At 36.0% G+C, this 11,253-nt stretch overlaps 1 protein-coding gene and 1 long non-coding RNA gene across 6 annotated transcripts; both read right to left on the reverse strand.

Moving 5' to 3' along the window:
* Nucleotides 1-1,236: 1,236 nt before the first annotated feature.
* Nucleotides 1,237-8,124, reverse strand: LOC137707839 (sulfite exporter TauE/SafE family protein 3). Of its 4 annotated transcripts, none has more exons than XR_015958534.1 (13): nt 7,507-8,124; nt 4,621-4,780; nt 3,800-4,000; nt 3,644-3,708; nt 3,525-3,552; nt 3,347-3,441; nt 3,189-3,275; nt 3,027-3,077; nt 2,639-2,860; nt 2,303-2,396; nt 2,043-2,183; nt 1,632-1,954; nt 1,237-1,428 (listed from the first exon to the last, which is right to left on the reverse strand). XR_015958534.1 is itself a non-coding variant. In XM_068446767.2 (12 exons), the coding sequence occupies exons 1-12, from the start codon at nt 7,744-7,746 to the stop codon at nt 1,869-1,871; spliced, it is 1,470 nt and encodes a 489-aa protein (XP_068302868.2). In that variant the 5' UTR covers nt 7,747-8,124; the 3' UTR covers nt 1,476-1,868. The 4 variants fall into 4 exon arrangements, 2 of the variants coding, with proteins under 2 accessions (XP_068302868.2, XP_088545455.1); XR_015958535.1 differs by having other exon boundaries at nt 6,181-7,986; XM_068446767.2 differs by lacking the exon at nt 1,237-1,428 and having other exon boundaries at nt 1,476-1,954.
* Nucleotides 8,125-9,157: 1,033 nt separating this feature from the next.
* On the reverse strand, nt 9,158-10,863 carry LOC148689584 (uncharacterized). 2 transcript variants are annotated; one of them, XR_015958834.1, is made up of 3 exons: nt 10,753-10,863; nt 10,158-10,239; nt 9,158-9,374 (listed from the first exon to the last, which is right to left on the reverse strand). It is a non-coding gene; the product is annotated as an uncharacterized LOC148689584 (long non-coding RNA). The 2 variants fall into 2 exon arrangements; XR_015958833.1 differs by having other exon boundaries at nt 10,158-10,224; nt 10,753-10,857.
* Nucleotides 10,864-11,253: the final 390 nt, after the last annotated feature.

The raw sequence follows: 11,253 nt of genomic DNA on the forward strand, positions 1-11,253 counted from the left end.
ACTTAACCTGAGTAGTACACTTTGGACAATTCTCTAGATTCAAAGGATGATGAACAAAAGAAAGTAACTTCTAAATATGCTATAATTAAGAAAATCTTCTTTGTCAACCAAAGATCGAAAACAACATGATTATTTCACTCCTTTTAACTCTTTGTGAACCATAGAAAGGGAAATGTATTAAACGAGAATCAATAAATAAATAAAAAAGAAAAAAATATATAAAGTGAAAATAGAAGTGCGAAAATCATTTTCTTTTAAATTTAATAAATTGAATAATAACTTAAATAACAAAGAATCTTACATATGATTTCACTAGCTTACCATCTCTCTCCCACCTCCTATTTTTTTTCTATTATAAATTCTCTTGCATATATAACTTCCACCATCACATGAATAACAAGCGTAGAAAGCTATTAGTAGCGTGAAGAAAACATATCTCTCCTTCAATACTACTATTTTGTGAGAACATGAAATGAAAAGTTTCTTTCATAATTAATTATTCTACTTTCAACTTTTACAAAATTCAGACATCAACCATCATTTCTCCCTTCAGTTCTCTAATTAAATATAATCCTAGGCACCAAACCAGGTTCGACTTTGTTTCAAACTGGCTAGAGTTTGTTTCCTCCACTCCAAATCCAGATTAAAGATATATAGTCCTACTAATCAATTGAAGTACACAACCCCTTCCCCATTTGGTTGATATCTCCCATTACAAACCCATTTGTAATGTCGCTGGTGATGGCATGGACTGCCACCAAAATCCATTGATATTTTGTTAGAACACGCCACGCAAGTTTTTTCTCATAAAAAATGTGGTCCAACAGACGGCTTAATCCTTCGGCTTCTCATTTGGGAAAAGACACCCCACATATACTGTTTGGTAATATTCATGATTTATAATCTTTACTTAATATAATCAAGATTTAGACAGAGGACAAATCAAATTGAAAGTACCCAAGACAAAAACTAACATGTTCATATTTGCTTTATGTGATGGAGAAAAATAAGGCAAATAATGAAGGGAAGCCGTCTTGTCCATGTGCGGCTATTAGAAGGAGAAATCTTGTCCATAGGAACTGCTTTGACTTGCACAGGAAGCTAACTTTTGGCTGATTTTTGTAGTGTTGGGTCTACTTTACTAATGTCCTGGTGGGAAAAATCTTGTACATAACCAGTTATTTCTCACATTATTTTTATCTTACATGTCATTTACTTGGTATCCCCAATGCTAAATTGGTAAAATCTTGTATGTCGTGATTTTGCCTTGATCAAGTGATATGAGAGATAAAGAGAAAATGGGATACATTACGGGTTACATGGTAATTCTCTGTTCCCGAGGTTGGTTCACATTCTATATATATGCCCGGCCTCCTCAGCGTTTAGTCCACATCCTTTATAAATATAAAAGGATACAAGATGCTTTCTCTAGTTTCAGGAAATCACATCCATCAAGGAAGTTGCAAGAGATCAAATTAGGAAATTCATCAGTTCTATTTCTCCTCATATAATAAATGAATTATTTAACACAAATGCCATACGTCATTAGGAAGTAAATACGAACCAAATTCAAAAATTTGTCTTCTAAATGAGCAAAATTGCTGCTCAAGAATGGAAATTCGCTAACTTACCATGCAAGGGAAGAGTGCACTTGAAACTTGAAAGAGTAGGGAGGACAGTTCATTTCTCTTCCCTCCTACCTACATACCGCATAAGCTCATTAGCCCAGAAAAAAAGAGCAACATTTGAGAGAGGCAAAACCCTAATAATCATGTCGAGTTGAAAGAATCTTGAAGCAAAACCCTAATTAGGGTATGACAAGGGATGCTTGAGATGGGGAGAAGTGATGGCAGAAGAAGTTACTAAAACTAGGCATCATAAGTGCAGATGTTTTCAAATCCCATGTACTCTTTATGCTTAATCTTTTCAATCATATCTACTATTCCAATTCCACCTGTGAAATTAAAAGCAAATTAAGCACCCATTTATCACCAAGTGGAATATAAAAAGACAGAATCGAGTTCACGGGCAGTAATACATACCTAGTGATATTGCACTCACAAAGATTGTGAAGGCAAGAATGAAGATAATTATAGATGCTCTCCCCAAAAAACTGACTACCTTTCTCACCACATATTGCCCTACTAGGGCTGAAAATGTGGCCACAGCAGTAAAGTAGAGAGCTGCAAGAGAAATTTTTAATCCAACATCAAATTATTGAAAAATAAATGAACAAATTTCCTCTCCCTACCATTCAATTTGTTTTTCAATTGGCAGAAACTTGGATGGCTAAGACGATTACCATAAGGAATCGGAAATCGTTTTAGGAGGTAGTACTCTACAACAGACAGGGAGGCAGAAAATGTCATGGCAAATGTGGCTGTGGCACTTGAGACCTGCATCAAAGTTCTCAATCAATGAGCCAGTTTTGACTAGGGAAAGTGAAAGATGTGCTGCTGTATATAAAATTCGTAGCTGTTTTAAGTGAGGTTTTCGCACTTCTCGTTGTGTTTTACGGTTAAAACTGATCTCAATGATCTTCCCTCTATAATAATATGTATTTCAAGTTTTTGAATTGAACCGGAATCAGTAAATTCAGTAAATGTGAAATCAACTACTCCACAAGTATAAAATCCACCTGAGGTGGGATTCCTAGCTCCAGAAAAACAGGACCTAAAATGAAGCCTCCACCAAGACCAAGCAATCCACCAACTATACCGGCTATGATACCACAGGCACTACAAAGAACAAGCTGGTTTACTGTCCAATTTGTGGTTGATTCTGCCCGGGACGCAATCACTCTATGTCCTTTGTACAGTTTAACTGCCTCGAATATAGTTACTCCGAAAGCCACGGGGATCTAAGAATTCATTTGAGGAAAAAATAATGCCAAACAAATATGATTTGAACAAAAAAAAAAAATCATTAGTTCAAGCACAAATGAGCATAGTATTTGAAGCACGAAAAAAATGGAAAATGAAGACTTATGTTTTCTTCTAATTATAAGAGACATGAAGGGTAGGTACCTGCAAGAGATTATATGCCCAATATGCTGCCGAACAAGTTGTTGTATAATTCTGTGCCAACAGACAAGTTCCCGAAAAATCAGATTCAATGCATAAAATAGAATCGAAGGGAAGTACAAATCGTGATCTTGTAACGAAATCCATCCACATTGTAGGTATTACCTTAGCGATCTGCAATGCAAGAATTATAATCCAGACAGCAAAAAGAATCAGAAGTTCCTTCCAGTAAAGATTCTCAAAGATAGAAACCTGAGAAGGTTAAAGAATGTCAGTCTCTAAAACCATGCATCAAGGAAATCTCAGGCTGCAGGGAATCCTACCTCTGTTCTTTTGGATTCCTCGGTTTCTGTTGGAGTGCCGTTGCTCGGGCCACTGGGTAGAGGCTTGTAATCAACTTCTGCAGTAGCATCATCACCTGCATAAAAAAATTTCCGGCATCTAAATTTGAATTGGTGTAAGGCTAATGCTAACAAAGAAAAATATGATAGATCAAATTACCATTTGACTGCATCCGTCTAGCAGCCTCCTGAAAATTCGAAAACTAGTTGAGCCAAGATGCAGGGATGAATTAAATTATGTCTCATATATACAAATTGAACTAACAAAATTAAGATGACCTTTTTTACTATAGTTTCTTTTTTCCATGTCTCACTGCCCTTGAAGAATGCCCTACTTGATGTGGCTGCATGTCATCAAAATCTGATCACTATACGAATCGAGGAAGTTGTCCAGTTGGTGAAACTAATGAATTCATAATTTCCTATAATTCTTACCTAAGAAAGTAATGATTAATAACACTGTGATCATCCAGTTAGCAAATATGACATTGAAAGCAACTCCAATACTGATCCCAAGCACAAGCATTGGTTGGAAAAGAAGTGCCAAGTCGTAGTCGATGAGGGGGAGGTCAGCTGTCGGATGCCTTAGCCTTAGATTGTAGAACACAGATGAAATTGCAGCACCTGTGATCATACCTGACCAACCACACAAGCACTCGAAATTGTATTCAGTTACATTCGAAAGGAAAAGGTCGATAACTTTCATATCCATCAAGTTTATGGATTAGAAGTGCATAAGAAAATTCCACACACGTCATTTGGTAAAACGAAACATTAATGAATCTAATTGAAATTATAAGATTGGTGTTGACATTGCTGACTCATTCGAAACATCTGAAGCTTTTGTTGTCTAATGGTTGTCGCTACCATGGTATTAAAGAACCAACATGTTTCTATTCGTCATCAATTCTCACGTGTAGAATGGGGCTGCACGTCAAAGAGTGTTAACTTGATATACATTGTTGACTGACGAATTTCCTAGCAACTTAACTTGAGTCATACTAGGACCAAGAAAAAAAAAAAAAAAAAACTTGAGGGATAATAGATTTGGTTTCAATATTGCATGAACAATCTATTAATATAAAACTAAATTTCTATATTTAGAAAAAAAAATACTCTTATAAGGAGTGCACAATTAGATTTTTGGAATGACAATAATAGTTCCTTAGATGATAAACTGTGCAAGGTATGAGGAAAATGCGGCCGGTGAAAACTCAAGAGGAAAGAAAAATTATGAGAAAGTTGTAAGGCCTTACACTTTGATATAGCTGTTGATGATTTCTGGTCAAATCCAATAATCAAAGTGAGCATGGGAACAAAAATGCCACCCCCACCAACTCCACCTACAGTTCCAAAAGCAGACCCTAGAAATCCAATTATTGTACCCACCACAATTTTCCACCCAATGGTCATTTCCTGTATATCCAATTTCACCCCACATTAAGCCAAATTTTGAACAATTACAGCCCCTCAGAGCGTGCAAAAAAAAAAATAAATAAATAAATAAATAAAAATAAAAAAAGAAGAAGAGATTTTTCACATATAAGTCCTTGATACCTCAAACTTTAGAGATAAACCCTTCAAAGTTCAAACTCAATATTTTAGAGAAAACCTCATTTACTTTGTCGAATCTCAAAGAATTTAATTTATAACTGAATTTTAATTAAAGCGTGACAACTTGATAGATAAATGAGATTTTTCTGTTCTCCAGGTGAGAAAGTGCATTTTTTTTTTCTTTTTCTTATGATTGCAACAATATTGTATTTAATTTACCCAAAAATAAAAAATAAAAAAAATAAAAAATAAAAAAAGAAGAAGAAGAAGAAGAAAATAATGGTTCTCGACGATTGTAAAGCACTAAACAATTAAATCTTGTACTCAACTTACACATTGTCTTGTTATTTTGTGAGATCATGGAGTCCAAATCCCCATATTATAATTTTAGATCAAAATATACAAGAAAATAATGAGGAGCAAAGATGGAGATAATAAACATGGACACGATCAATCATGCAAAGAAACGAGAAAAACATGCGTTTATTATATGCAGACGATGTTGACTTTTTTTTTATTTAAGAAAAATGACATATTTTATTCATGAAAGGGCAAAATATATGATTCAATACCAGAAGAACATGACTTTAATAGGAGGGCTTGCAAACAAAAATCTGAAAACTACACTAACAATAATTCCAGATGGAACAAAAAACTGAAAGAGACAGGATATTTAGGAACCAATAACCTAGTGCTACAAGATCACATAAGAGATGAAAGCTCTCAAACCAATTATGGGGTCGTAAAATATCATGATTTCATCTGGACAACATATGCATAGAAAGATATAGCGACTCCAAATTATCTTATAATCCCAAAGCTAGCATTGTTTAACAGTAGATCGACCACAAGCAGGTCACCTCCGATACTTTGGTGAGCCACCAGATCGACCACACAACGAGGAAACTAGCCTATAATGAAATCATCAAACTCAGATATGACGAACAATATTGGACTTGAATAACAACAACGCACATATAAACCCTCCTAATATTTTAAAATGTGCCAATTAGCACCGCCCAACCAATGTCTATCACAAAAAGGAGAGGAAAAAAAAAAAAAGAAAAGGAGGTGAATCTCACTAAGTAAAACTAAAGCTCATATCATCACGTTTTGCCAAAGCGTTCACTACTTGATTACCCTTAAATACAGCAAATTTATCACTTTTTTTTTTCTATACATAAAGTGAGAACAACAAAATGGTGAAACATTTGAAATATAAAAAAAAATACCATCCACTTTTTAGAAATTCAAAACATTACCATTTAATTGATGAGGGACAAAATAGTAAATTTGTAACATCCCACATCGTCCAGGGGAGTAGATCCTGTAAACTTTATATGTATATTCCCATCTCTACATAGCACGAAGCCTTTTAAGAGCTCACTGGCTTCGGATTCCATAAGAAAAGTTAAGCGAGTTCGCGCAAGAGCAATCCTAGGATGGGTGACCTACTGAGAAGTTCTCGTGTGAGTTCCCAAAAACAATACCATGAGGATGTGGTTGGGGCCCAAAGCAGACAATATCATGCTACGGTGGAGTCAAACCCAGAATGTGATGAGGGTTCGGACAGGAATGTGACAAAATTCATAACATTTTGAATGAACTTAAAATTTAATTTAATTTAAAAAAAAAAAAAAAAAAAAAAAAAAAAAAAAAAAAAACCATGTAGTTTAATATAAATCTAAAAACAAATTAACATATAAAGGCCAATTTAAAAGAGGCTAGTGTTAATTAATTTACCAAATTGTTATACATTTATCATATTTTATGTTAATTACTTTTTGCTCAGTGGACTAAAATAGCATTGAACTTAATTTTTATGCTGATATCAATAATGTTTTAACAAAATTTTGATGGAGAGGTTAATGATGAAAAAGATTAAAACCTTTTTTAGGTAATTTTTTTGTCGTAATCGGATTTGTTAAATTCAATATAATTGGGATTGGTTTTTGTTTATACAACGACATATTTACATTGAAGGATGAAAAAATATATTAGGATCGAACTCATCATTTAACGAAATTCGTATTTAAAACCTCTCAGTCACAAATGAATAACAATACCAATGCATGTAGTTAAGTGGATTCTGGTCATAAATGGGTTGTTTGAACTCAAAGAGTTATCCATATCCTGTCTAAACAATACACATTAAATCGGATTCTGGTTAAAATCCAATCCATTGGCACTCCTATTGGAATCTTACACTACTTCTCAATAAACATTTTCTACGAAGTTTGTGCTAACTTGAAAAGCCATATTTGTGAGTTGGGGTTGAATGTTGTAAATAGTGTTTTACAGTTTGAGGAAAGCTTGCATTAAAACATGCATGTCTTCCGATAGCCTTTTTGGGTCTCTAAAAGGTATACAACAGTGGCTTGCCACCAGATATTCTTCTTAAAAAAAAAAAAAAAAAAAAAAAAACATATCTTCGAATTTTGAAACAAAAGCTCCCTAGGCTCATTCTTCAGAGCCCAAAACATTTTTTTATATGAAAAAATAAATTACAAAATATAGTTGAAAAATCACCAGAAAACAAGGGAGTAACAGAAGAAAAAGAGAATAAGGGAATGAAATGTGAGACTTACAGGCCAAACATGCTCATAACTGAATAACCGACCCAGTTGCCCCAAAAAGTTTAACATTCTGGTCTGAAAATTGTGAGACTGAAACGTTTGGCTCCCGTTAATGTAAATGGAAGCATGCTGATGCTCTTGTTCCAAGGTTTCTTGCGGAGCTGAAGAAGCTGCAGTTACTGAAGTTACAACAAGAAAACCAGTCACAGTGAATATAACCCACCATTCTAATCCACCTTCTGCTGTTGCCATGGAAAAAAGAGATAGCTACCCCCAAGAAGGTCAAACTTCCTGAAACAAAACCTCTTGGATCGATCGAGCAATTTAAAAATCTGAAAAACTAAAAGATACCAAGTGATAACTGATGCATGCATACATATGTACATATATATATTTGCATGATATTATCACCGACACAAACAAAGAATTGAATTATTATCATAAGTGACAGAGAAGTTGGAGTGATGAGGACTTAAACGACAATTGAATTTCATTGTACGTACCTATGTAGTCACTCCTTTTTAATATTTTTTTAATGGAAATGATAATTGATACAAGGTTCCGTCTCCTTCTCAATTAATAATTGTACCAATTGTATCTGATCACAGTTGGCTTTTGATAAGAGATAGTACTATTTGATCTCAGTGAACGACTAAATACAAGCAACAAAATTCTGTGTTTCGACATCCACATGTTTACTTGGTGAACGTAATGCACGTTGCTTTTATTAGGTGGAAATGCCATTGATTGCGGAAAGGAATGCACTCCCGATTCATTCCACCAAATTCATCAAATTCATATTTGAACTTTTGAAATTTGATCCAATGGTTAAAAATATTTTTTTTTTTTAAATTATAATAATTTTAGCCGTTTAATCAAATTCAAGAGCCCAAATTTATAAATTTGATAAATTTGGTGGAAGAAATATAGAGATAATCCCTTTCTACTGATTGCTATCCCTAATTCATGAGTGGCAGCCATCTCATGTGTGTTTTTCTGATTTTTTAAGAAAGTCTAGAGGTGTTTAAGAAAGGGAACTTTAAATAAAAGCTCTCGGTATTATTCACTTTAATAAAAAATCACATTTTTACACTAAAAAGTCAATCCTAGTACTATTCACTTTAACCTTTATTTTATCTTTATCATTGAAACTCAAAGTATTCAACTCATTTTCATTAGTTTTCCTTTTAAGAAAAGGGTTTTTGAACTTTAACCCTTTAAGAGGGTTAAAATTTAATAAAAATTTAGTTTTAGATTATATATTGATTTTAGTCTCTTAATGTGTATTTAATTCAAATTCATATATATTTTTGTTTTGATATTTAATAGATATCTTATTTAATATCATTACACTAACTTTTAAATTTATGATTTTACACATTTTAATTCATTAATTTTATTTAACTTCCTGTAATTAGTGTACCTCAACGTCCGTATCATAATATATTTTACTAAATTAGTATACTGAAATGTCTGTACCTAAATATTGTAGTGAACTAGTGGCACATAAAAAATATGCAAAAACATAAGTGTACCGAAAATTCCGTAATACTAAACTAGTGTACCGAAATGTCTGTACATTAACTGACACACCCCGACCGAAATCGGAGCGTGCTGGCCGTCACACGAAGGTGACGTAGCCATGTGCACGTGCGGAAGCTAATAGGGTAGCAATATAAAAATACGAATAATTAGAAACTAGCATACAAAGTACTAAAATAAGTGCTAGTAAGTGAGATACAATTTCAGAGCAGGTCTATAGCAGCCCAAACAAAACGACAACAGTAGTACGCCCGAAGGCGACCCTACAATGGGGAGTGTCTGTCAGAACGCCGGAAAGCCCTCAAGGGAAACCACTGCAACGGCTAAGCAACTAGAACCTGGAGGGGCGCAAAACAAAAGCGTGAGTGGGCAAAAACAAAGCTTTCGAAAACCATTTATAAAATACTTTCTAACCCCTCGCCGTAAAACCTGTATACTTCCCAGAAAATATATATACGCATAATACATGTGCTAAACATGCTCAAATATATGCCATGCCGAAGTCTCATAATGATATGCAAGTGCCCAGGTATAATCATATCAATATCATGTAATCTGGCAGCCGGAGTCACCTAACGTGACCTGTACGGCTGCATATAGAGCTCAAATCTAAATCTCAATATCTGAACCTGCCCACGAGTCGGAACCACCTAAAGTGGTCTGTACGACAGGCCTGGGTGTAATTAAGTGCTACGATCACGTGAAGGCTGGGCGAATATTCGCGGGTCACCTACGAGTCGGAACCACCTAAAGTGGTCTGTACGACAGGCCTGTGCACCTACCTTGAATCCAAGGTGAGTATAAGGTGCGGGAAGTGAACATCACGTGAAGGACTGTGCCCTGGCCACGGGCGGGAGCACTAACACCGGGGGTGCAGGTTATGAGCTCTCTAACTATCTCAAACCACTACTGAAACATAAACATGAATAACGCTTACCTGGCACTTACCTGTGCGTCCACAGCACCCAATATGCATATGTATTTATATGCCACTACTAATGCATGTGATGATGCATAAACGATAATAATAGTATGCATGGCATAAAACAATCAACTCTTTTATCTACTTTCTGGGAATGTAAATGTATATAGGTATATACGGAAAACAAAAGCCCACTCACTGGTATGTAGAAGGGTCGTAGCCCCCCTGTCTCGCGTGTGCACGCTCGTCCTCGGGGTACGTGTCACCTAAATGCGAAACAACTATAAAAACGTTAACTTTAAAGCACATAACCAATTCCTCGTAATAACTTCTCATACATTGCTCAAAATGGACAAATAAATATACCAACGTGCTCTACACAACCTCAGGATCATAACCATATTTTTAGAATAATTTTCCTCCGCCGCACACGCCTCCACGCGCCGGCCAAGGCACGGACCTACGCGCCCCCCACGCGCGGCTACGTGCCATGCACACTGACGGTGTCAACAGACGCCGTCAGGAATATTCCGTTAAACTGACGGAATATTCCGTTAAACCTAACTGACGCCGTCACTGCCGTTAGGAATATTCCGTTAAACTTAACGGAATATCCTCCTTTCTTCTCCGATCAGTCCCCGACGCCGGCGCCGTCGCCGTCGCCGGAAAACCTGCAAATCACGATTTCTCGCTCGTTTTTCCACCTTTTTCCACGTTTCTTGCACCAAAATCAACCCTAGAGCTAGTAGAACATGTCCCAACAAGTTTTAAGGCCTAAAATTACGAGATTATACCTGTCCAAATCTTCAAAACTCGGCCAACTCCACATCCAACGATCCTGACGTCCAAATTCACCCAACGAGCTACTCCCAAGCTCCTGGGAACTTCACAAAGACAACTACAAGCTCAGAAATCCCAAAAACTCAATGTATAACTTTTGCATGAACAGTACTCGAATCGGCCATTGTCGAATCGACGTGAAAACGATGAAGTTCTTACCTGAAAATGGTACGATCGTGCTCCTCTCCGCCTCACGAGTTCAATGGTGTAGTTGGTTCCCTCGATCTGCAAAGGTTTGAGGGTTCTTGGTGTGTGTCCGTACACTTACAGAAGGAAGAAGAAGAAAGAAGGGAGAGAGAGAGACACGGGACAGAGAGCAGAGGGAGAGGGAGAGTGAGTCAGTGTGTGTGTGGCCCTACACTTGCCAACACCACACAAAACTACCAAAAACATCACGAAAACCAACTAGGGGTAGAATTGTAATTTCACACGTTCGTTCTAATAATCCCGGGACG

This window comes from Pyrus communis, chromosome 17 (genome assembly GCF_041283825.1).
Source record: "Pyrus communis isolate YQ-2024b chromosome 17, ASM4128382v1, whole genome shotgun sequence".
NCBI classification, from domain to species: Eukaryota; Viridiplantae; Streptophyta; class Magnoliopsida; order Rosales; family Rosaceae; genus Pyrus; species Pyrus communis.